General features: G+C 48.6%; 1 protein-coding gene across 1 annotated transcript in view; it reads left to right on the forward strand.

Moving 5' to 3' along the window:
- Positions 1 to 22837, forward strand: part of LOC140407171 (BTB/POZ domain-containing adapter for CUL3-mediated RhoA degradation protein 3-like) — a 34292-nt gene extending 11455 nt beyond the window's left edge. The window contains exons 3-4 of the mRNA XM_072494853.1: positions 20379 to 20468; positions 22740 to 22837. Of these exons, the coding sequence (XP_072350954.1) occupies positions 20379 to 20468; positions 22740 to 22796 (147 nt within the window). The 3' untranslated portion in view covers positions 22797 to 22837. The remainder of the gene's footprint in view (positions 1 to 20378; positions 20469 to 22739) is intronic.
- The last annotated feature ends 3117 nt before the right edge of the window (positions 22838 to 25954 follow it).

The following is a 25954-nucleotide window of genomic DNA, read 5'->3' on the forward strand; positions in this document are numbered from 1 at the left end:
AGAGAGTGTTATAACTGAGAGTCTGATACTGAGGGACAGTGTGAGAGAGAGAGTGTTATAACTGAGAGTCTGATACTGAGGGACAGTGTGTGAGAGAGAGTGTTATAACTAAGAGTCTGATACTGAGGGACAGTGTGTGAGAGAGAGTGTTATAACTGAGAGTCTGATACTGAGGGACAGTGTAACAGAGAGAGTGTTATAACTGAGAGTCTGATACTGAGGGACAGTGTGTGAGAGAGAGTGTTATAACTGAGAGTCTGATACTGAGGGACAGTGTAACAGAGAGAGTGTTATAACTGAGAATCTGATACTGAGGGACAGTGTGAGAGAGAGAGTGTTATAACTGAGAGTCTGATACTGAGGGACAGTGTGAGAGAGAGAGTGTTATAACTGAGAGTCTGATACTGAGGGACAGTGTGAGAGAGAGAGTGTTATAACTGAGAGTCTGATACTGAGGGATAGTGTAACAGAGAGAGAGTGTTATAACTGAGAGTCTGATAGTGAGGGACAGTGTGTGAGAGAGAGTGTTATAACTGAGAGTCTGATACTGAGGGACAGTGTGTGAGAGAGAGTGTTATAACTGAGAGTTTGATACTGAGGGACAGTGTAACAGGGAGAGTGTTATAACTGAGAGTCTGATACTGAGCGACAGTGTGAGAGAGAGAGAGTGTTATAACTGAGAGTCTGATACTGAGGGACAGTGTGTGAGAGAGTGTTATAACGGAGAGTCTGATACTGAGAGTCAGTGAGAGAGAGTGTTATAACTGAGAGTCTGATGCTGAGGGACAGTGAGAGAGAGAGAGAGTGTTATAACTGAGAGTCTGATACTGAGGGACAGTGTGAGAGAGTGAGTGTTATAACTGAGAGTCTGATACTGAGGGACAGTGTGTGAGAGAGAGTGTTATAACTGAGAGTCTGATACTGAGGGACAGTGTGAGAGAGAGAGTGTTCTACCCGAGAGTCTGATACTGAGGGACAGTGTGTGAGAGAGAGTGTTATAACTGAGAGTCTGATACTGAGGGACAGTGTGAGAGAGAGAGTGTTCTACCCGAGAGTCTATACTGAGGGACAGTGAGAGAGAGAGAGTGTTATAACTGAGAGTCTGATACTGAGGGACAGTGTGTGAGAGAGAGTGTTATAACTGAGAGTCTGATACTGAGGGACAGTGTAACAGAGAGAGTGTTATAACTGAGAGTCTGATACTGAGGGACAGTGTGTGAGAGAGTGTTATAACTGAGAGTCTGATACTGGGGGACAGTGTGAGAGAGAGACTGTTATAACTGAGAGTCTGATACTGAGGGACAGTGTGAGAGAGAGCGTGTTATAACTGAGAGTCTGATACTGAGGGACAGTGTGTGAGAGAGAGTGTTATAACTGAGAGTCTGATACTGAGGGGCAGTGTGACAGAGAGAGTGTTATAACTGAGAGTCTGACACTGAGGGACAGTGTGAGAGAGAGAGTGTTATAACTGAGAGTCTGATACTGAGGGACAGTGTGAGAGAGAGTGTTATATCTGAGAGTCTGATACTGAGGGACAGTGTGGAGAGAGTGTTATAACTGAGAGTCTGATACTGAGGGACAGTGTGTGAGAGAGAGTGTTATAACTGAGAGTCTGATACTGAGGGACAGTGTGGAGAGAGTGTTATAACTGAGAGTCTGATACTGAGGGACAGTGTGTGAGAGAGAGTGTTATAACTGAGAGTCTGATACTGAGGGGCAGTGTGACAGAGAGAGTGTTATAACTGAGAGTCTGACACTGAGGGACAGTGTGAGAGAGAGAGTGTTATAACTGAGAGTCTGATACTGAGGGACAGTGTGAGAGAGAGTGTTATAACTGAGAGTCTGATACTGAGGGACAGTATAACAGAGAGAGTGTTATAACTGAGAGTCTGATACTGAGGGACAGTGTGAGAGAGAGAGTGTTCTAACTGAGAGTCTGATACTGAGGGACAGTGTAACAGAGAGAGTGTTATAACTGAGAGTCTGATACTGAGGGACAGTGTGTGAGAGAGAGTGTTCTAACTGAGAGTTTGATACTGAGGGACAGTGTGTGACAGAGTTATAACTGAGAGTCTGATACTGAGGGACAGTGTGAGAGAGAGAGAGTGATAACTGAGAGTCTCATACTGAGGGACAGTGTGTGAGAGAGTGTTATAACTGAGAGTCTGATACTGAGGGCCAGTGTGAGAGAGAGTGTTATAACTGAGAGTCTGATACTGAGGGACAGTGTGAGAGAGAGAGTGTTATAACTGAGAGTCTGATACTGAGGGACAGTGTGAGAGAGAGAGTGTTATAACTGAGAGTCTGATACTGAGGGATAGTGTAACAGAGAGAGAGTGTTATAACTGAGAGTCTGATAGTGAGGGACAGTGTGTGAGAGAGAGTGTTATAACTGAGAGTCTGATACTGAGGGACAGTGTAACAGAGAGAGTGTTATAACTGAGAGTCTGATACTGAGGGACAGTGTGAGAGAGAGAGTGTTATAACTGAGAGTCTGATACTGAGGGACAGTGTAACAGAGAGAGAGTGTTATAACTGAGAGTCTGATAGTGAGGGACAGTGTGTGAGAGAGAGTGTTATAACTGAGAGTCTGATACTGAGGGACAGTGTGTGAGAGAGAGTGTTATAACTGAGAGTTTGATACTGAGGGACAGTGTAACAGGGAGAGTGTTATAACTGAGAGTCTGATACTGAGCGACAGTGTGAGAGAGAGAGAGTGTTATAACTGAGAGTCTGATACTGAGGGACAGTGTGTGAGAGAGTGTTATAACGGAGAGTCTGATACTGAGAGTCAGTGAGAGAGAGTGTTATAACTGAGAGTCTGATGCTGAGGGACAGTGAGAGAGAGAGAGAGTGTTATAACTGAGAGTCTGATACTGAGGGACAGTGTGAGAGAGTGAGTGTTATAACTGAGAGTCTGATACCGAGGGACAGTGTGTGAGAGAGAGTGTTATAACTGAGAGTCTGATACTGAGGGACAGTGTGATAGAGAGAGTGTTCTACCCGAGAGTCTGATACTGAGGGACAGTGTGTGAGAGAGAGTGTTATAACTGAGAGTCTGATACTGAGGGACAGTGTGAGAGAGAGAGTGTTCTACCCGAGAGTCTATACTGAGGGACAGTGAGAGAGAGAGAGTGTTATAACTGAGAGTCTGAAACTGAGGGACAGTGTGTGAGAGAGAGTGTTATAACTGAGAGTCTGATACTGAGGGACAGTGTGTGAGAGAGAGTGTTATAACTGTGAGTCTGATACTGAGGGACAGTGTAACAGAGAGAGTGTTATAACTGAGAGTCTGATACTGAGGGACAGTGTGTGAGAGAGTGTTATAACTGAGAGTCTGATACTGGGGGACAGTGTGAGAGAGAGACTGTTATAACTGAGAGTCTGATACTGAGGGACAGTGTGAGAGAGAGTGTTATAACTGAGAGTCTGATACTGAGGGACAGTGTGTGAGAGAGAGTGTTATAACTGAGAGTCTGATACTGAGGGGCAGTGTGACAGAGAGAGTGTTATAACTGAGAGTCTGACACTGAGGGACAGTGTGAGAGAGAGAGTGTTATAACTGAGAGTCTGATGCTGAGGGACAGTGTGAGAGAGAGTGTTATAACTGAGAGTCTGATACTGAGGGACAGTATAACAGAGAGAGTGTTATAACTGAGAGTCTGATACTGAGGGACAGTGTGAGAGAGAGAGTGTTATAACTGAGAGTCTGATACTGAGGGACAGTGTAACAGAGAGAGTGTTATAACTGAGAGTCTGATACTGAGGGACAGTGTGTGAGAGAGAGTGTTCTAACTGAGAGTTTGATACTGAGGGACAGTGTGTGAGAGAGTTATAACTGAGAGTCTGATACTGAGGGACAGTGTGAGAGAGAGAGTGTTATAACTGAGAGTCTGATACTGAGGGACAGTGTAACAGAGAGAGTGTTATAACTGAGAGTCTGATACTGAGGGACAGTGTGAGAGAGAGAGAGTGATAACTGAGAGTCTCATACTGAGGGACAGTGTGTGAGAGAGTGTTATAACTGAGAGTCTGATACTGAGGGCCAGTGTGAGAGAGAGTGTTATAACTGAGAGTCTGATACTGAGGGACAGTGTGTGAGAGAGTGTTATAACTGAGAGTCTGATACTGAGGGACAGTGTAACAGAGAGAGTGTTATAACTGAGAGTCCGATACTGAGGGACAGTGTAACAGAGAGAGTGTTATAACTGAGAGTCTGATACTGAGGGACAGTGTGTGAGAGAGAGTGTTATAACTGAGAGTCTGATACTGAGGGACAGTGTGTGAGAGAGAGTGTTATAACTGAGAGTCTGATACTGAGGGACAGTGTGAGAGAGAGTGTTATAACTGAGAGTCTGATACTGAGGGACAGTGTGAGAGAGAGAGTGTTATAACTGAGAGTCTGATACTGAGGGACAGTGTGAGAGAGAGAGTGTTATAACTGAGAGTCTGATACTGAGGGACAGTGTGTGAGAGAGAGTGTTATAACTGAGAGTCTGATACTGAGGGACAGTATAACAGAGAGAGTGTTATAACTGAGAGTCTGATACTGAGGGACAGTGTGAGAGAGAGAGTGTTATAACTGAGAGTCTGATACTGAGGGACAGTGTGTGAGAGAGAGTGTTATAACTGAGAGTCTGATACTGAGGGACAGTATAACAGAGAGAGTGTTATAACTGAGAGTCTGATACTGAGGGACAGTGTGAGAGAGAGAGTGTTATAACTGAGAGTCTGATACTGAGGGACAGTGTGAGAGAGAGAGTGTTATAACTGAGAGTCTGATACTGAGGGACAGTGTGAGAGAGAGAGTGTTATAACTGAGAGTCTGATACTGAGGGACAGTGTGAGAGAGAGAGTGTTATAACTGAGAGTCTGATACTGAGGGACAGTGTGAGAGAGAGAGTGTTATAACTGAGAGTCTGACACTGAGGGACAGTGTAACAGAGAGAGAGTTATAACTGAGAGTCTGATACTGAGGGACAGTGTGTGAGAGAGAGTGTTATAACTGAGAATCCGATACTGAGGGACAGTGTGACAGAGAGAGAGTTATAACTGAGAGTCTGATACTGAGGGACAGTGTGTGAGAGAGAGAGTGTTATAACGGAGAGTCTGATACTGAGGGACAGTGTGAGAGAGAGAGTGTTATAACTGAGAGTCTGATACTGAGGGACAGTGTGAGAGAGAGAGTGTTATAACTGAGAGTCTGATACTGAGGGACAGTGTGAGAGAGAGAGTGTTATAACTGAGAGTCTGACACTGAGGGACAGTGTAACAGAGAGAGAGTTATAACTGAGAGTCTGATACTGAGGGACAGTGTGTGAGAGAGAGTGTTATAACTGAGAATCCGATACTGAGGGACAGTGTGACAGAGAGAGAGTTATAACTGAGAGTCTGATACTGAGGGACAGTGTGTGAGAGAGTGTTATAACTGAGAGTCTGATACTGAGGGACAGTGTGAGAGAGAGTGTTATAACTGAGAGTCTGATACTGAGGGACAGTGTGAGAGAGAGAGTGTTATAACTGAGATTCTGTAACTGAGGGACAGTGTGAGAGAGAGAGTGTTATAACAAGAGTCTGATACTGAGGGACAGTGTAACAGAGAGAGAGTGTTATAACTGACAGCCTGATACTGAGGGCCAGTGTGAGAGAGAGTGTGTTATAACTGAGAGTCTGATACAGAGGGACAGTGTGAGAGAGAGAGTGTTATAACTGAGAGTCTGATACTGAGGGACAGTGTGTGAGAGAGTGTTCTAACTGAGAGTCAGATACTGAGGGACAGTGTGAGAGAGAGTGTTATAACTGAGAGTCTGATACTGAGGGACAGTGTGAGAGAGAGAGTGTTATAACTGAGAGTCTGACACTGAGGGACAGTGTAACAGAGAGAGAGTTATAACTGAGAGTCTGATACTGAGGGACAGTGTGTGAGAGAGAGTGTTATAACTGAGAATCTGATACTGAGGGACAGTGTGACAGAGAGAGAGTTATAACTGAGAGTCTGATACTGAGGGACAGTGTGTGAGAGAGAGTGTTATAACTGAGAGTCTGATACTGAGGGACAGTGTGAGAGAGAGTTTTATAACTGAGAGTCTGATACTGAGGGGCAGTGTGTGAGAGAGTGTTATAACTGAGAGTCTGACACTGAGGGACAGTGTAACAGAGAGAGAGTTATAACTGAGAGTCTGATACTGAGGGACAGTGTGTGAGAGAGAGTGTTATAACTGAGAATCTGATACTGAGGGACAGTGTGACAGAGAGAGAGTTATAACTGAGAGTCTGATACTGAGGGACAGAGTGAGAGAGAGAGTGTTATAACTGAGAGTCTGATACTGAGGGTCAGTGTGTGAGAGAGTTTTATAACTGAGAGTCTGATACTGAAGGACAGTGTAACAGAAAGAGTGTTATAACTGAGAGTCTGATACTGAGGGACAGTGTGAGAGAGAGAGTGTTATAACTGAGAGTCTGATACAGAGGGACAGTGTAACAGAGAGAGTGTTATAACTGAGAGTCTGATACTGAGGGACAGTGTGAGAGAGAGTGTTATAACTGAGAGTCTGATACTGAGGGACAGTGTGAGAGAGAGAGTGTTATAACTGAGAGTCTGATACTGAGGGTCAGTGTGTGAGAGAGTGTTATAACTGAGAGTCTGATACTCAGGGACACTGTGTGAGAGAGAGTGTTATAACTGAGAGTCTGATAATGAGGGACAGTGTGAGAGAGAGAGTGTTATAACTGAGAGTCTGATACTGAGGGACTGTGTGACAGAGAGAGAGTGTTATAACTGAGAGTCTGATACTGAGGGACAGTGTGACAGAGAGAGAGTGTTATAACTGACAGCCTGATACTGAGGGCCAGTGTGCGAGAGAGTGTGTTATAACTGAAAGTCTGATACAGAGGGACAGTGTGAGAGAGAGAGTGTTATAACTGAGAGTCTGATACTGAGGGACAGTGTGTGAGAGAGTGTTATAACTGAGAGTCAGATACTGAGGGACAGTGTGAGAGAGAGTGTTATAACTGAGAGTCTGATACTGAGGGGCAGTGTGAGAGAGAGAGTGTTATAACTGAGAGTCTGATACTGAGGGACAGTGTAACAGAGAGAGTGTTATAACTGAGAGTCTGATACTGAGGGATAGTGTGAGAGAGAGTGTTATAACTGAGAGTCTGATACTGAGGGACAGTGTGAGAGAGAGAGTGTTATAACTGAGAGTCTGATACTGAGGGTCAGTGTGTGAGAGAGTGTTATAACTGAGAGTCTGATACTCAGGGACACTGTGTGAGAGAGAGTGTTATAACAAGAGTCTGATACTGAGGGAAAGTATAACAGAGAGAGTGTTATAACTGAGAGTCTGATACTGAGGGACAGTGTAACAGAGAGAGTGTTATAACTGAGAGTCTGATACTGAGGGACAGTGTGAGAGAGAGAGTGTTATAACTGAGAGTCTGATACTGAGGGACAGTGTGAGAGAGAGTGTTATAACTGAGAGTCTGATACTGAGGGACAGTATAACAGAGAGAGTGTTATAACTGAGAGTCTGATACTGAGGGACAGTGTAACAGAGAGAGTGTTATAACTGAGAGTCTGATACTGAGGGACAGTGTGTGAGAGAGTGTTATAACTGAGAGTCATACTCAGGGACACTGAGAGAGAGTGTTATAACTGAGAGTCTGATACTGATGGACAGTGTGTGAGAGAGAGTGTTCTAACTGAGAGTCTGATACTGAGGGACAGTGTGACAGAGAGAGAGTGTTATAACTGACAGCCTGATACTGAGGGCCAGTGTGAGAGAGAGTGTGTTATAACTGAGAGTCTGATACTGAGGGACAGTGTGTGAGAGAGTGTTATAACTGAGAGTCAGATACTGAGGGACAGTGTGAGAGAGAGTGTTATAACTGAGAGTCTGATACTGAGGGGCAGTGTGAGAGAGAGAGTGTATTAACTGAGAGTCTGATACTGAGGGACAGTGTGTGAGAGAGAGTGTTATAACTGAGAGTCTGATACTGAGGGACAGTGTGAGAGAGAGTGTTATAACTGAGAGTCTGATACTGAGGGACAGTGTGAGAGAGAGAGTGTTATAACTGAGAGTCTGATACTGAGGGACAGTGTGTGAGAGAGTGTTATAACTGAGAGTCTGATACTGAGGGACAGTGTGAGAGAGAGAGTGTTATAACTGAGAGTCTGATACTCAGGGACACTGTGTGAGAGAGAGTGTTATAACTGAGAGTCTGATAATGAGGGACAGTGTGAGAGAGAGAGTGTTATAACTGAGAGTCTGATACTGAGGGACTGTGTGACAGAGAGAGTGTTATAACTGAGAGTCTGATACTGAGGGACTGTGTGTGAGAGAGTGTTATAACTGAGAGTCTGATACTGAGGGACAGTGTGTGAGAGAGTGTTATAACTGAGAGTCTGATACTGAGGGACAGTGTGTGAGAGAGTGTTATAACTGAGAGTCTGATACTGAGGGACAGTGTAACAGAGAGAGTGTTATAACTGAGAGTCTGATACTGAGGGACAGTGTGTGAGAGAGTGTTATAACTGAGAGTCTGATACTGAGGGACAGTGAGAGAGAGAGTGTTATAACTGAGAGTCTGATACTGAGGAACAGTGTGTGTGAGAGAGTGTTATAACTGAGAGTCTGATACTGAGGGACAGTGTGAGAGAGAGAGTGTTATAACTGAGAGTCTGAAACAGAGGGACAGTGTGAGAGAGAGTGTTATAACTGAGAGTCTGATACTGAGGGACAGTGTAACAGAGAGAGTGTTATAACTGAGAGTCTGTAACTGAGGGACAGTGTGAGAGAGTGTAATAATTGCGAGTCTGATACTGAGGGTCAGTGTGTGAGAGAGTGTTATAACTGAGAGTCTGATACTGAGGGACAGTGTTTGAGAGAGTGTTATAACTGAGAGTCTGATACTGAGGGACAGTGTGTGAGAGAGAGTGTTATAACTGAGAGTCTGATACTGAGGGACAGTGTGTGAGAGAGAGTGTTATAACTGAGAGTCTGATACTGAGGGACAGTGTGAGAGAGAGAATGTTATAACTGAGAGTCTGATACTGAGGGACAGTGTGAGAGAGAGAGTGTTATAACTGAGTCTGATACTGAGGGACAGTGTAACAGAGAGAGAGTGTTATAACTGAGAGTCTGATACTGAGGGACAGTGTAACAGAGAGAGTGTTATAACTGAGAGTCTGATACTGAGGAACAGTGTAACAGAGAGAGTGTTATAACTGAGTCTGATACTGAGGGACAGTGTAACAGAGAGAGAGTGTTATAACTGAGAGTCTGATACTGAGGGACAGTGTGAGAGAGAGTGTTATAACTGAGAGTCTGATACTGAGGGACAGTGTGAGAGAGAGTGTTATAACTGAGAGTCTGATACTGAGGGACAGTGTGAGAGAGAGAGTGTTATAACTGAGAGTCTGATACTGAGGGACAGTGTGAGAGAGAGTGTTATAACTGACAGTCTGATACTGAGGGACAGTGTGAGAGAGAGAGTGTTATAACTGAGAGTCTGATACTGAGGGACAGTGTGAGAGAGAGAGTGTTATAACTGAGAGTCTGATACTGAGGGACAGTGTGAGAGAGAGTGTTATAACTGAGAGTCTGATACTGAGGGACAGTGTGTGAGAGAGAGTGTTATAACTGAGAGTCTGATACTGAGGGACAGTGTGTGAGAGAGAGTGTTATAACTGAGAGTCTGATACTGAGGGACAGTGTGAGAGAGAGAGTGTTATAACTGAGAATCTGATACTGAGGGACAGTGTGTGAGAGAGAGTGTTATAACTGAGAGTCTGAGACTGAGGGACAGTGTGAGAGAGAGAGAGTGTGATAACTGAGAGTCTGATACTGAGGGACAGTGTGAGAGAGAGAGTGTTATAACTGAGAGTCTGATACTGAGGGACAGTGTGTGAGAGAGAGTGTTATAACTGAGAGTCTGATACTGAGGGACAGTGTGAGAGAGAGAGTGTTATAACTGAGAGTCTGATACTGAGGGACAGTGTGTAAGAGAGTGTTATAAGGGAGAGTCTGATACTGAGAGTCAGTGAGAGAGAGTGTTATAACTGAGAGTCTGATACTGAGGGACAGTGTAACAGAGAGAGTGTTATAACTGAGAGTCTGATACTGAGGGACAGTGTGTGAGAGAGGGTGTTATAACTGAGAGTCTGATACTAAGAAATGTACAGCACAGGAACAGGCCCTTCGGCCCTCCAAGCCCGTGCCGACCATACTGCCCGACTAAACTACAATCTTCTACACTTCCTGGGTCCGTATCCTTCTATTCCCATCCTATTCATATATTTGTCAAGATGCCCCTTAAATGTCCCTATCGTCCCTGCCTCCACTACCTCCTCCGGTAGTGAGTTCCAGGCACCCACTACCCTCTGCGTAAAAAACTTGCCTCGTACATCTACTCTAAACTTTGCCCCTCTCACCTTAAACCTATGCCCCCTAGTAATTGACCCCTCTATCCTGGGGAAAAGCCTCTGACTATCCACTCTGTCTATGCCCCTCATAATTTTGTATACCTCTATCAGGTCGCCCCTCAACCTCCTTCGTTCCAGTGAGAACAAACCGAGTTTATTCAATCGCTCCTCATAGCTTATGCCCTCCATACCAGGCAACATTCTGGTAAATCTCTTCTGCACCCTCTCTAAAGCCTCCACATCCTTCTGGTAGTGTGGCGACCAGAATTGAACACTATACTCCAAGTGTGGCCTAACTAAGGTTCTATACAGCTGCAACATGACTTGCCAATTCTTATACTCAATGCCCCGGCCAATGAAGGCAAGCATGCCGTATGCCTTCTTGACTACCTTCTCCACCTGTGTAGCCCCTTTCAGTGATCTGTGGACCTGTACTCCTAGATCTCTTTGACTTTCAATACTCCTGAGGGTTCTACCATTCACTGTATATTCCCTACCTGCATTAGCCCTTCCAAAATGCATTACCTCACATTTGTCCAGGTTAAACTCCATCTGCCATCTCTCCGCCCAAGTCTCCAGACAATCTAAATCCTGCTGTATCCTCAGACAGTCCTCATCGCTATCCGCAATTCCACCAACCTTTGTGTCGTCTGCAAACTTACTAATCAGACCAGTTACATTTTCCTCCAAATCATTTATATATACTACAAAGAGCAAAGGTCCCAGCACTGATCCCTGTGGAACACCACTGGTCACAGCCCTCCAATTAGAAAAGCATCCCTCCATTGCTACCCTCTGCCTTCTATGGCCTAGCCAGTTCTGTATCCACCTTGCCAGTTCACCCCTGATCCCGTGTGACTTCACCTTTTGTACTAGTCTACCATGAGGGACCTTGTCAAAGGCCTTACTGAAGTCCATATCGACAACATCTACTGCCCTACCTGCATCAATCATCTTAGTGACCTCCTCGAAAAACTCGATCAAGTTAGTGAGACACGACCTCCCCTTCACAAAACCGTGCTGCCTCTCACTAATACGTCCATTTGCTTCCAAATGGGAGTAGATCCTGTCTCGAAGAATTCTCTCCAGTAATTTCCCTACCACTGAAGTAAGGCTCACCGGCCTGTAGTTCCCGGGATTATCCCTGCCACCCTTCTTAAACAGAGGAACAACATTGGCTATTCTCCAGTCCTCCGGGACATCCCCTGAAGACAGCGAGGATCCAAAGATTTCTGTCAAGGCCTCAGCAATTTCCTCTCCAGCCTCCTTCAGTATTCTGGGGTAGATCCCATCTGGCCCTGGGGACTTATCTACCTTAATATTTTTTAAGACACCCAACACCTCGTCTTTTTGGATCACAATGTGACCCAGGCTATCTACACCCCCTTCTCCAGACTCAACATCTACCAATTCCTTCTCTTTGGTGAATACTGATGCAAAGTATTCATTTAGTACCTCGCCCATTTCCTCTGGCTCCACACATAGATTCCCTTGCCTATCCTTCAGTGGGCCAACCCTTTCCCTGGCTACCCTCTTGCTTTTTATGTAAGTGTAAAAAGCCTTGGGATTTTCCTTAACCCTATTTGCCAATGACTTTTCATGACCCCTTCTAGCCCTCCTGACTCCTTGCTTAAGTGTTATAACTGAGAGTCTGTTACTGAGGGAGAGTGAGAGAGAGAGAGTGTTATAACTGAGAGTCTGATACTGAGGGACAGTGTAACAGAGAGAGAGTGTTATAACTGAGAGCCTGATACTGAGGGACTGTGTGAGAGAGAGTGTTATAACTGAGAGTCTGATGCTGAGGGACAGTGTGTGAGAGAGAGTGTTATAACTGAGAGTCTGATACTGAGGGACAGTGTGAGAGAGAGAGTGTTCTACCCGAGAGTCTGATACTGAGGGACAGTGTGTGAGAGAGAGTGTTATAACTGAGAGTCTGATACTGAGGGACAGTGTGAGAGAGAGAGTGTTCTACCCGAGAGTCTATACTGAGGGACAGTGAGAGAGAGAGAGTGTTATAACTGAGAGTCTGATACTGAGGGACAGTGTAACAGAGAGAGTGTTATAACTGAGAGTCTGATACTGAGGGACAGTGTGTGAGAGAGAGTGTTATAACTGAGAGTCTGATACTGAGGGACAGTGTGAGAGAGAGAGTGTTATAACTGAGAGTCTGATACAGAGGGACAGTGTGTGAGAGAGAGTGTTATAACTGAGAGTCTGATACTGAGGGACAGTGTAACAGAGCGAGTGTTATAACTGAGAGTCTGATACTGAGGGACAGTGTGTGAGAGAGAGTGTTATAACTGAGAGTCTGATACAGAGGGACAGTGTGTGAGAGAGAGTGTTATAACTGAGAGTCTGATACTGAGGGACAGTGTAACAGGGAGAGTGTTATAACTGAGAGTCTGATACTGAGGGACAGTGTGTGTGAGAGAGTGTTATAACTGAGAGTCTGTTACTGAGGGACAGTGTGAGAGAGAGTGTTATAACTGAGAGTCTGACACTGAGAGACAGTGTGTGAGAGAGAGTGTTATAACTGAGAGTCTGATACTGAGGGACAGTGTGTGAGAGAGTGTTATAACTGAGAGTCTGATACTGAGGGACAGTGTGTGAGAGAGAGTGTTATAACTGACAGTCTGATACTGAGTCACAGTGTGTGATAGAGAGTGTTATAACTGAGAGTCTGATACTGAGGGACAGTGTAACAGGGAGAGTGTTATAACTGAGAGTCTGATACTGAGGGACAGTGTGAGAGAGAGAGTGTTATAACTGACAGTCTCATACTGAGGGACAGTGTGTGAGAGAGTGTGTTATAACTGAGAGTCTGATACTGAGGGACAGTGTGTGAGAGAGAGAGTGTTATAACTGAGAGTCTGACACTGAGGGACAGTGTGAGAGAGAGTATTATAACTGAGAGTCTGATACTGAAGGACAGTGTAACAGAGAGAGTGTTATACCCGAGAGTCTGAGACTGAGGGACAGTGTGAGAGAGTGTTATAACTGAGAGTCTGATACTGAGGGACAGTGTGTGAGAGAGTGTTATAACTGAGAGTCTGATACTGAGGGACAGTGTGAGAGAGAGAGTGTTATAACTGAGATTCTGATACTGAGGGACAGTGTGTGAGAGAGAGTGTTATAACTGAGAGTCTGATACTGAGGGACAGTGTGTGAGAGAGTGTTATAACTGAGAGTCTGATACTGAGGGACAGTGTGAGAGAGAGAGTGTTATAACTGAGAGTCTGATACTGAGGGACAGTGTGAGAGAGAGAGTGTTATAACTGAGAGTCTGATACTGAGGGACAGTGTGTGAGAGAGTGTTATAACTGAGAGTCTGATACTGAGGGACAGTGTGAGAGAGAGAGTGTTATAACTGAGAGTCTGATACTGAGCACAGTGTGACAGAGAGAGAGTGTTATAACTGAGAGTCTGATACTGAGGGACAGTGTAACAGAGAGAGTGTTATAACTGAGTCTGATACTGAGGGACAGTGTGAGAGAGAGAGTGTTATAACTGAGAGTCTGATACTGAGGGACAGTGTGAGAGAGAGAGTGTTATAACTGAGAGTCTGATACTGAGGGACAGTGTGTGAGAGAGAGTGTTATAACTGAGAGTCTGATACTGAGGGACAGTGTGAGAGAGAGAGTGTTATAACTGAGAGTCTGATACTGAGGGACAGTGTGAGAGAGAGAGTGTTATAACTGAGAGTCTGATACTGAGGCACAGTGTGAGAGAGAGTGTTATAACTGAGAGTCTGATACTGAGGGACAGTGTAACGGAGAGAGTGTTATAATTGAGAGTCTGATACTGAGGGACAGTGTGAGAGAGAGTGTTATAACAGAGTCTGATACTGAGGGACAGTGTAACAGAGAGAGAGTTATAACTGAGAGTCTGATACTGAGGGACAGTGTGAGAGAGAGAGTGTTATAACTGAGAGTCTGACACTGAGGGACAGTGTAACAGAGAGAGTGTTATAACTGAGAGTCTGATACTGAGGGACAGTGTGAGAGAGAGAGTGTTATAACTGAGAGTCTGATACTGAGGGACAGTGTGTAAGAGAGTGTTATAAGGGAGAGTCTTATACTGAGAGTCAGTGAGAGAGAGTGTTATAACTGAGAGTCTGATACTGAGGGACAGTGTAACAGAGAGAGTGTTATAACTGAGAGTCTGATACTGAGGGACAGTGTGAGAGAGAGAGTGTTATAACTGAGAGTCTGATACTGAGGGACAGTGTGTGAGAGAGTGTTATAACTGAGAGTCTGATACTGAGGGAGAGTGAGAGAGAGAGAGTGTTATAACTGAGAGTCTGATGCTGAGGGACAGTGTGAGAGAGAGTGTTATAACTGAGAGTCTGATACTGAGGGACAGTGTGAGAGAGAGAGTGTTATAACTGAGAGTCTGATACTGAGGCACAGTGTGAGAGAGAGTGTTATAACTGAGAGTCTGATACTGAGGGACAGTGTAACGGAGAGAGTGTTATAATTGAGAGTCTGATACTGAGGGACAGTGTGAGAGAGAGTGTTATAACAGAGTCTGATACTGAGGGACAGTGTAACAGAGAGAGAGTTATAACTGAGAGTCTGATACTGAGGGACAGTGTGAGAGAGAGAGTGTTATAACTGAGAGTCTGACACTGAGGGACAGTGTAACAGAGAGAGTGTTATAACTGAGAGTCTGATACTGAGGGACAGTGTGAGAGAGAGAGTGTTATAACTGAGAGTCTGATACTGAGGGACAGTGTGAGAGAGAGAGAGTGTTATAACTGAGGGTCTGATACTGAGGGACAGTGTGAGAGAGAGAGCGTTATAACTGAGAGTCTGATACTGAGGGACAGTGTGAGAGAGAGAGTGTTATAACTGAGAGTCTGATACTGAGGGACAGTGTGTAAGAGAGTGTTATAAGGGAGAGTCTTATACTGAGAGTCAGTGAGAGAGAGTGTTATAACTGAGAGTCTGATGCTGAGGGACAGTGTGAGAGAGAGTGTTATAACTGAGAGTCTGATACTGAGGGACAGTGTGAGAGAGAGAGTGTTATAACTGAGAGTCTGATACTGAGGGACAGTGTGTGAGAGAGTGTTATAACTGAGAGTCTGATACTGAGGGAGAGTGAGAGAGAGAGAGTGTTATAACTGAGAGTCTGATACTGAGGGACAGTGTAACAGAGAGAGAGTGTTATAACTGAGAGCCTGATACTGAGGGACTGTGTGAGAGAGAGTGTTATAACTGAGAGTCTGATACTGAGGGACAGTGTGAGAGAGAGAGTGTTATAACTGAGAGTCTGATACTGAGGAACAGTGTAACAGAGAGAGTGTTATACCCGAGAGTCTATACTGAGGGACAGTGAGAGAGAGAGAGAGTGTTATAACTGAGAGTCTGATGCTGAGGGACAGTGTGAGAGAGAGTGTTATAACTGGGAGTCTGATACTGAGGGACAGTGTAACAGAGAGAGTGTTATAACTGGGAGACTGATACTGAGGGACAGTGTAACAGAGAGTGTTATAACTGAGAGTCAGACACTGAGGAACAGTGTAACAGAGAGAGTGTTATACCCGAGAGTCTATACTGAGGGACAGTGAGAGAGAGAGAGAGTGTTATAACTGAGAGTCTGATACTGAGGGACAGTGTGTGAGAGAGTGTTATAACTGAGAGTCTGATACTGAGGGAGAGTGAGAGAGAGAGAGTGTTATAACTGAGAGTCTGATACTGAGGGACAGTGTAACAGAGAGAGAGTGTTATAACTGAGAGCCTGATACTGAGGGACTGTGTGAGAGAGAGTGTTATAACTGAGAGTCTGATACTGAGGGACAGTGTGAGAGAGAGAGTGTTATAACTGAGAGTCTGATACTGAGGAACAGTGTAACAGAGAGAGTGTTATACCCGAGAGTCTATACTGAGGGACAGTGAGAGAGAGAGAGAGTGTTATAACTGAGAGTCTGATACTGAGGGACAGTATAACAGAGAGAGTGTTATAACTGGGAGTCTGATACTGAGGGACAGTGTGTGAGAGAGTGTTATAACTGGGAGTCTGACACTGAGGGACAGTGTAACAGAGAGTGTTATAACTGAGAGTCAGACACTGAGGGACAGTGTAACAGAGAGAGTGTTATAACTGAGAGTCTGATACTGAGGGACAGTGTCACAGAGAGAGTGTTATAACTGAGAGTCTGATACTGAGGGACAGTGTGAGAGAGAGAGCGTTATAACTGAGAGTCTGATACTGAGGGACAGTGTGAGAGAGAGAGTGTTATAACTGAGAGTCTGACACTGAGGAACAGTGTGTGAGAGAGAGTGTTATAACTGAGAGTCTGATACTGAGGGACAGTGTAACAGAGAGAGTGTTATAATTGAGAGTCTGATACTGAGCGACAGTGTAACAGAGAGAGTGTTCTCACTGAGAGTCTGATACTGAGGGACAGTGTGAGAGAGTGTTATAACTGAGAGTCTGATACTGAGGGACAGTGTGTGAGAGAGAGTGTTCTAACTGAGAGTCTGATACTGAGGGACAGTGTGTGAGAGAGAGTGTTATAACTGAGAGTCTGATACTGAGGGACAGTGTAACAGAGAGAGTGTTATAACTGAGAGTCTGATACTGAGGGACAGTGTGTGTGAGAGTGTGTTATAACTGAGAGTCTGATACTGAGGGACAGTGTGTGAGAGAGAGCGTTATAACTGAGAGTCTGATACTGAGGGACAGTGTGAGAGAGAGAGTGATATAACTGAGAGTCTGATACTGAGGGACAGTGTGTGAGAGAGAGTGTTATAACTGAGAGTCTGATACTGAGCGACAGTGTGTGAGAGAGAGCGTTATAACTGAGAGTCTGATACTGAGCGACAGTGTGTGAGAGAGAGTGATATAACTGAGAGTCTGATACTGAGGGACAGTGTGTGAGAGAGAGTGTTATAACTGAGAGTCTGATACTGAGGGACAGTGTGTGAGAGAGTGTTATAACTGAGAGTCTGATACTGAGGGACAGTGTGTGAGAGAGAGTGTTATAACTGAGAGTCTGATACTGAGGGACAGTGTGAGAGAGTGTTATAACTGAGAGTCTGATACTGAGGGACAGTGTGTGAGAGAGTGTTATAGCCGAGAGTCTGATACTGAGGGACAGTGTAACAGAGAGAGTGTTATAACTGAGAGTCTGATACTGAGGGACAGTGTAACAGAGAGAGTGTTATAACTGAGAGTCTGATACTGAGGGACAGTGTAACAGAGAGAGTGTTATAACTAAGAGTCTGATACTGAGGGACAGTGTGTGAGAGAGAGTGTTATAACTGAGAGTCTGATACTGAGGGACAGTGTAACAGAGAGAGTGTTATAACTGAGAGTCTGATACTGAGGGACAATGTGAGAGAGAGAGTGTTATAACTGAGAGTCTGATACTGAGGGACAGTGTGAGAGAGAGTGTTATAACTGAGAGTCTGATACTGAGGGACAGTGTAACAGAGAGAGTGTTATAACTGAGAGTCTGATACTGAGGGACAGTGTGTGAGAGAGTGTTATAACTGAGAGTCTGATACTGAGGGACAGTGTGAGAGAGAGAGTGTTATAACTGAGAGTCTGATACTGAGGCACAGTGTGAGAGAGAGTGTTATAACTGAGAGTCTGATACTGAGGGACAGTGTAACGGAGAGAGTGTTATAATTGAGAGTATGATACTGAGGGACAGTGTGAGAGAGAGTGTTATAACAGAGTCTGATACTGAGGGACAGTGTAACAGAGAGAGAGTTATAACTGAGAGTCTGATACTGAGGGACAGTGTGAGAGAGAGAGTGTTATAACTGAGAGTCTGACACTGAGGGACAGTGTGAGAGAGAGAGAGTGTGATAACTGAGAGTCTGATACTGAGGGACAGTGTGAGAGAGAGAGTGTTATAACTGAGAGTCTGATACTGAGGGACAGTGTGTGAGAGAGAGTGTTATAACTGAGAGTCTGATACTGAGGGACAGTGTGAGAGAGAGAGTGTTATAACTGAGAGTCTGATACTGAGGGACAGTGTGTAAGAGAGTGTTATTAGGGAGAGTCTTATACTGAGAGTCAGTGAGAGAGAGTGTTATAACTGAGAGTCTGATACTGAGGGACAGTGTAACAGAGAGAGTGTTATAACTGAGAGTCTGATACTGAGGGACAGTGTGAGAGAGAGAGTGTTATAACTGAGAGTCTGATACTGAGGGACAGTGTGTGAGAGAGTGTTATAACTGAGAGTCTGATACTGAGGGAGAGTGAGAGAGAGAGAGTGTTATAACTGAGAGTCTGATACTGAGGGACAGTGTAACAGAGAGAGAGTGTTATAACTGAGAGCCTGATACTGAGGGACTGTGTGAGAGAGAGTGTTATAACTGAGAGTCTGATACTGAGGGACAGTGTGAGAGAGAGAGTGTTATAACTGAGAGTCTGATACTGAGGAACAGTGTAACAGAGAGAGTGTTATACCCGAGAGTCTATACTGAGGGACAGTGAGAGAGAGAGAGAGTGTTATAACTGAGAGTCTGATGCTGAGGGACAGTGTGAGAGAGAGTGTTATAACTGAGAGTCTGATACTGAGGGACAGTGTGAGAGAGAGAGTGTTATAACTGCGAGTCTGATACTGAGGGACAGTGTGTGAGAGAGAGTGTTATAACTGAGAGTCTGATACTGAGGGACAGTGTGAGAGAGTGTTATAACTGAGAGTCTGATACTGAGGGACAGTGTGTGAGAGAGTGTTATAGCCGAGAGTCTGATACTGAGGGACAGTGTAACAGAGAGAGTGTTATAACTGAGAGTCTGATACTGAGGAACAGTGTGTGAGAGAGAGTGTTATAACTGAGAGTCTGATACTGAGGGACAGTGTGAGAGAGAGAGAGTGTTATAACTGAGAGTCTGATACTGAGGGACAGTGTGAGAGAGAGAGTGTTATAACTGAGAGTCTGATACTGAGGGACAGTGTGTGAGAGAGAGTGTTATAACTGAGAGTCTGATACTGAGGGACAGTGTGAGAGAGAGAGTGTTATAACTGAGTGTCTGATACTGAGGGACAGTGTGAGAGAGAGAGTGTTATAACTGAGAGTCTGATACTGAGGGACAGTGTGAGAGAGAGAGTTATAACTGAGAGTCTGACACTGAGGGACAGTGTGTGAGAGAGCGTTATAACTGAGAGTCTGACACTGAGGGACAGTGTGAGAGAGAGAGTTATAACTGAGAGTCTGACACTGAGGGACAGTGTGAGAGAGAGTGTTATAACTGAGAGTCTGATACTGAGGGACAGTGTGAGAGAGAGAGTGTTATAACTGCGAGTCTGATACTGAGGGACAGTGTGTGAGAGAGAGTGTTATAACTGAGAGTCTGATACTGAGGGACAGTGTGAGAGAGTGTTATAACTGAGAGTCTGATACTGAGGGACAGTGTGTGAGAGAGTGTTATAGCCGAGAGTCTGATACTGAGGGACAGTGTAACAGAGAGAGTGTTATAACTGAGAGTCTGATACTGAGGAACAGTGTGTGAGAGAGAGTGTTATAACTGAGAGTCTGATACTGAGGGACAGTGTGAGAGAGAGAGAGTGTTATAACTGAGAGTCTGATACTGAGGGACAGTGTGAGAGAGAGAGTGTTATAACTGAGAGTCTGATACTGAGGGACAGTGTGTGAGAGAGAGTGTTATAACTGAGAGTCTGATACTGAGGGACAGTGTGAGAGAGAGAGTGTTATAACTGAGTGTCTGATACTGAGGGACAGTGTGAGAGAGAGAGTGTTATAACTGAGAGTCTGATACTGAGGGACAGTGTGAGAGAGAGAGTGTTATAACTGAGAGTCTGATACTGAGGGACAGTGTGAGAGAGAGAGTTATAACTGAGAGTCTGACACTGAGGGACAGTGTGTGAGAGAGCGTTATAACTGAGAGTCTGACACTGAGGGACAGTTTAACAGAGTGTGTTATAGCCGAGAGTCTGTGCTGAGTGTTGAGGGGATGTATTTGGTTTGCGTTGCAGCGTCGGAGTGAATCGTGCAGTGCGGACTGTCGCATCCCGATGATAACCTCGGCCAAAGAGGAACGCAAAATTGTTGCAGCTTCGAGCAAGGTCAGTGTTTGTATCCCTGCCAGGTTACAGGCCCCCCCGCTCGCGGCTACCAACTCTCCTCTCCCCCCCCCCCCCCCCCCCCCACCAACCCCCCCCCCCCCCCCCCCCCCCCCCGGGCTTACCAACTCTCAACCCCCTCCTCCTCCCCCCCCCCCCACCCCCCGCCTACCAACTCTCCTCCCCCTCCCCCCCCCCCCCCCCCACCTACCAACTCCCCTCCCCCTCCCCCTTCCCCCCCCCCTGCCTACCCGGGGTACGTGTCCCCTCCACGGGCACTGACTCTCCCCGGGGTACAGGTCCCCCCATGGGCACCGACTCTCCCCAGGTTACGGGTACCCCATACGGGCACCGACTCTCCCCGGGGTAAGGGTCCCCCCCCCCCGTGCACCGACTCTACCCAGGTTACGGGTACCCCATACGGGCACTGACTCTCCCCGGGGTACGGGTACCCCATACGGGCACCGACTCTCCCCAGGGTACGTTTCTCCCCATGGGCACCGACTCTCCCTGGGGTACGGGTCCCCCCTCCCACGGGTACTGACTCTCACCAGGGTACGGGTACACCCCACGGGCACTGACTCTCTCCAGGGTACGGGTACCCCCATGGGCACCGATTCTCCCTGGGGTACGGATCCCCCCCACGGGCACCGACTCTCCCCGGGGTACGTTTCTCCCCATGGGCACCGACTCTCCCTGGGGTACGGGTACCCCCACGGGCACCGACTCTCCCTGGGGTACGGGTACACCACACGGGCACTGACTCTCCCCAGGGTACGGGTACCCCCACGGGCACCGACTCTCCCTGGGGTACAGGTCCCCTCCCACGGGCACCGACTCTCCGTGGGTACGGGTCCCCCCCACGGGCACCGACTCTCCCCGGGGTACAGTTCCCCCCCATGGGCACCGACTCTCCCCGGGGTAAGGGTCCCACCCCGTGCACCGACTCTACCCAGGTTACGGGTACCCCATACGGGCACCGACTCTCCCCAGGGTACGTTTCTCCCCATGGGCACCAACTCTCCCTGGGGTACGGGTCCCCCCTCCCACGGGCACTGACTCTCCCCAGGGTACGGGTACACCCCACGGGCACTGACTCTCTCCAGGGTACGGGTACCCCCATGGGCACCGATTCTCCCTGGGGTACGGATCCCCCCCACGGGCACCGACTCCCCCGGGGTACGTTTCTCCCCATGGGCACCGACTCTCCCTGGGGTACGGGTACACCCCACGGGCACTGACTCTCCCCAGGGTACGGGTACACCCCACGGGCACCGACTCTCCCTGGGGTACGGGTACACCCCACGGGCACTGACCCTCCCCAGGGTATGGGTACCCCCCCCATGGGCACCGACTCTCCCCAGGGTACGGGTCCCCCCCACGGGCACCGACTCTCCCCGGGGTATGGGTCCACCCCCCACGGGCATCGACTCTCCCTGGGTATTGGTCCCCCCCCACGGGCACCGACTCTCCCTGGGTATGGGTCCCCCCCACGGGCACCGACTCTCCCTGGGTATGGGTTCCCCCCACGGGCACAGACTCTCCCTGGGTATGGGTCCCCCCCACGGGCACCGACTCTCCCTGGGGTATGGGTCCCCCCACGGGCACCGACTCTCCCTGAGTATGGGTCCCCCCCACGGGCACCGACGCTCCCCAGGGTACGGGTCCCCCCACGGGCACCGACTCTCCCCGGGTTAGGGTCCCCCCCCCCACGGGCACCGACTCTCCCCGGGGTATGGGTCCCCCCCACGGGCATCGACTCTCCCTGGGTATGGGTCCCCCCCACGGGCACCGTCTCTCCCTGGGTATGGGTCCCCCCCCACGGACACCGACACTCCCAGGGGTATGGGTTCCCCCCACGGGCACAGACTCTCCCTGGGTATGGGTCCCCCCCACGGGCACCGACTCTCCCTGGGTACGGGTCACCCCCACGGGTACTGACTCTCCCCGGGGTACGGGTCACCCCCACGGGTACTGACTCTCCCCGGGGTACAGGTCCCCCCCACGGGCACCGACTCTCCCTGGGGTACAGGTCCCCCCTGCGGGCACCGACTCTCCCTGGGGTACAGGTCCCCCCGCGGACACCGACTCTCCCTGGGTCTGGGTCCCACCAAGGTCACCGACTCTCCCTGGGTACGGGTCGTTTCCCCGCCCCCCCCCACGGGCACCGACTCTCCCTGGGTACGGGTCCCCCCCGCGGGCACCGACTCTCCCTGGGTCTGGGTCCCACCAAGGTCACCGACCCCTCGTTACTGTTCCTTTGTCTTTTCACAGCCGGTGGTGAAGTTGCTCCACAATCGCAGTAACAACAAGTATTCATACACCAGGTAAGAGTCCGCTCGCAGATCCAGGTCCTTCCACCCTCACAGTCTCGTCCCTGCTCAACACCACAAGCTTGGTGCGAAACAGCTCCGTCCTCACCCTGGTCTCTGTCCCCTGTGTCTCAATCTGGTAACATTTCCATCCACTTCACTAACCCCCTCCAGCCCCGACTCCCCTCCCTATCTCTGTAACCTCCTCCAGCCCCTGCAACCCTCCCTATCTCTGTAACCTCCTCCAGCCCCTACACCCCTCCCTATCTCTGTAACCTCCTCCAGCCCCTACTCCCCTCCCTATCTGTCACCTCCTCCAGCCCCTACATCCCTCCCTATCTCTGTAACCCCCTCCAGCCCCTCCACCCCTCCCTATCTCTGTAACCTCCTCCAGCCCCTACACCCCCTCCCTATCTCTGTAACCTCTACCAGTCCCTACACCCCTCCCTACCTCTGTAACATCCTCCAGCCCCTACACCCCTCCCTATCTCTGTAACCTCCTCCAGCCCCGACACCCCTCCCTATCTCTGTAACCTCCTCCAGCCCCGACAACCCTCCCTATCTCTGTAACCTCCTCCAGCCCCTACAACGCTCCCTATCTCTGTCACCTCCTCCAGCCCCGACACCCCTCCCTATCTCTGTAACCTCCTCCAGCCCCGACAACCCTCCCTATCTCTGTAACCTCCTCCAGCCACTACACCCCTCCCTATCTCTGTAACCTCCTCCAGCCCCTACAACCCCCCCTATCTCTGTAACCTCCTCCAGCCCCTACAACGCTCCCTATCTCTGTAACCTCCTCCAGCCCCTACACCCCTCCCTATCTCTGTAACCTCCTCCAGCCCCTACAACCCTCCCTATCTCTGTAAACTCCTCCAGCCCCTACAACCCTCCCTATCTCTGTAAACTCCTCCAGCCCCTACAACGCTCCCTATCTCTGTAACCTCCTCCAGCCCCGACACCCCTCCCTATCTCTGTAACCTCCTCCAGCCCCTACACCCCTCCCTATCTGTAACCTCCTCCAGCCCCTACAACCCTCCCTATCTGTAACCTCCTCCAGCCCCTACACCCCTCCCTATCTCTGTAACCTCCTCCAGCCCCTACACCCCTCCCTATCTCTGTAACCTCCTCCAGCCCCTACAACCCTCCCTATCTCTGTAACCTCCTCCAGCCCCTACAACCCTCCCTATCTCTGTAACCTCCTCCAGCCCCTACAACCCTCCCTATCTCTGTAACCTCCTCCAGCCCCGACACCCCTCCCTATCCCTGTAACCTCCTCCAGCCCCGACACCCTCCCTTATCCCTGTAACCTCCTCCAGCCCCGACACACTCCCTATCTCTGTCACCTCATTCAGCCCCTACACCCCTCCCTATCTCTGTAACCTCCTCCAGTCACTTCAATCCTCCTATCTCTGCAACCTCATTCAGCCCCGACAACCCTCCCGATCCCTGAACCACCTCCAGCCCCTACAACCCTCCCTAACCCTGTAACCTCCTCCAGCCCCTACAACCCTCCCTATTTCTGTAACCTCCTCCAGCCCCACACAACCCTCCCTATCTCTGTAACCTCCTCCAGCCCCTACAACCCTCCCTATCTCTGTAACCTTCTCCAGCCCCTACAACACTCCCTAACTCTGCAACCTCCTCCAGCCCTACAACCCTCCCTATCTCTGTAACCTCCTCCAGCCCCTACAACACTCCCTATCCCTGTAACCTCCTCCAGCCCCTACAACCCTCCCTATCTCTGTAACCTCCTCCAGCCCCTACAACCCTCCCTATCTCTGTAACCTCCTCCAGCCCCTACAACTACAACCCTCCCTATCTCTGTAACCTCCTCCAGCCCCTACAACCCTCCCTATCTCTGTAACCTCCTCCAGCCCCTACAACACTCCCTATCTCTGTAACCTCCTCCAGCCCCTACAACGCTCCCAATCTCTGTAATCTCCTCCAGACCCTACACCCCTCCCTGTCTCTGTAACCTCCTCCAGACCCGACACTCCTCCCTATCTCTGTAACCTACTCCAGTCCCTACAACCCTCCCTATCCCTGTAACCTCATCCAGCCCCTACAACCGTCCCTATCCCTGTAACCTCCTCCAGCCCCTACAACCCTCCCGATCTCTGTAACCTCCTCCAGCCCCTACACCCCTCCCTATCTATGTAACTCCTCCAGCCCCTACACCCCTCCCTATCTCTGTAACCTCCTCCAGCCCCTACACCCCTCCCAATCTCTGTAACCTCCTCCAGCCCCTACAACCCTCCCAATCTCTGTAATCTCCTGCAGACCCTACACCCCTCCCTATCTCTGTAACCTCCTCCAGACCCGACACCCCCTCCCTATCTCTGTAAGCCCCTCCAGTCCCTACAAACCTCCTTATCACTGTAACCTCCTCCAGACCCTACACCCCTCCCTATCTCTGTAACCTCCTCCAGCCCCTACACCCCTCCCTATCACTGTAACCTCCTCCAGACCCCACACCTCTCCCTATCTCTGTAACCCCCTCCAGCCTCTACAACCCTCCCTATCTCTGTAACCCCCTCCAGCCCCTACAACCCTCCCTATCTCTGTAACCTCCTCCAGCCCCTACAACCCTCCCTATCTCTGTAACCTCCTCAAGCCCCTACAACACTCCCGATCTCTGTAACCTCCTCCAGCCCCTACACCCCTCCCTATCTATGTAACTCCTCCTGCCCCTCCACCCCTCCCTATCTCTGTAACCTCCTCCAGCCCCTACACCCTCCCTATCTCTGTAACCTCCTCCAGCCCCTACACCCCTCCCTATCTCTGTAACGTCCTCCAGCCCCTACAACCCTCCCTATCTCTGTAGCCTTCTCCAACCACTACAACAGCCCCTAACTCTGCAACCTCCTCCAGCCCTACAACCCTCCCTATCTCTGTAACCTCCTCCAGCCCCTACAACGCTCCCTATCTCTGTAACCTCCTCCAGCCCCGACACCCCTCCCTATCTCTGTAACCTCCTCCAGCCCCTACACCCCTCCCTATCTCTGTAACCTCCTCCAGCCCCTACAACCCTCCCTATCTGTAACCTCCTCCAGCCCCTACACCCCTCCCTATCTCTGTAACCTCCTCCAGCCCCTACAACCCTCCCTATCTCTGTAACCTCCTCCAGCCCCTACAACCCTCGCTATCTCTGTAACCTCCTCCAGCCCCTACAACCCT

Source organism: Scyliorhinus torazame, unplaced genomic scaffold, assembly GCF_047496885.1.
Source record: "Scyliorhinus torazame isolate Kashiwa2021f unplaced genomic scaffold, sScyTor2.1 scaffold_1269, whole genome shotgun sequence".
Classification (NCBI taxonomy): Eukaryota; Metazoa; Chordata; class Chondrichthyes; order Carcharhiniformes; family Scyliorhinidae; genus Scyliorhinus; species Scyliorhinus torazame.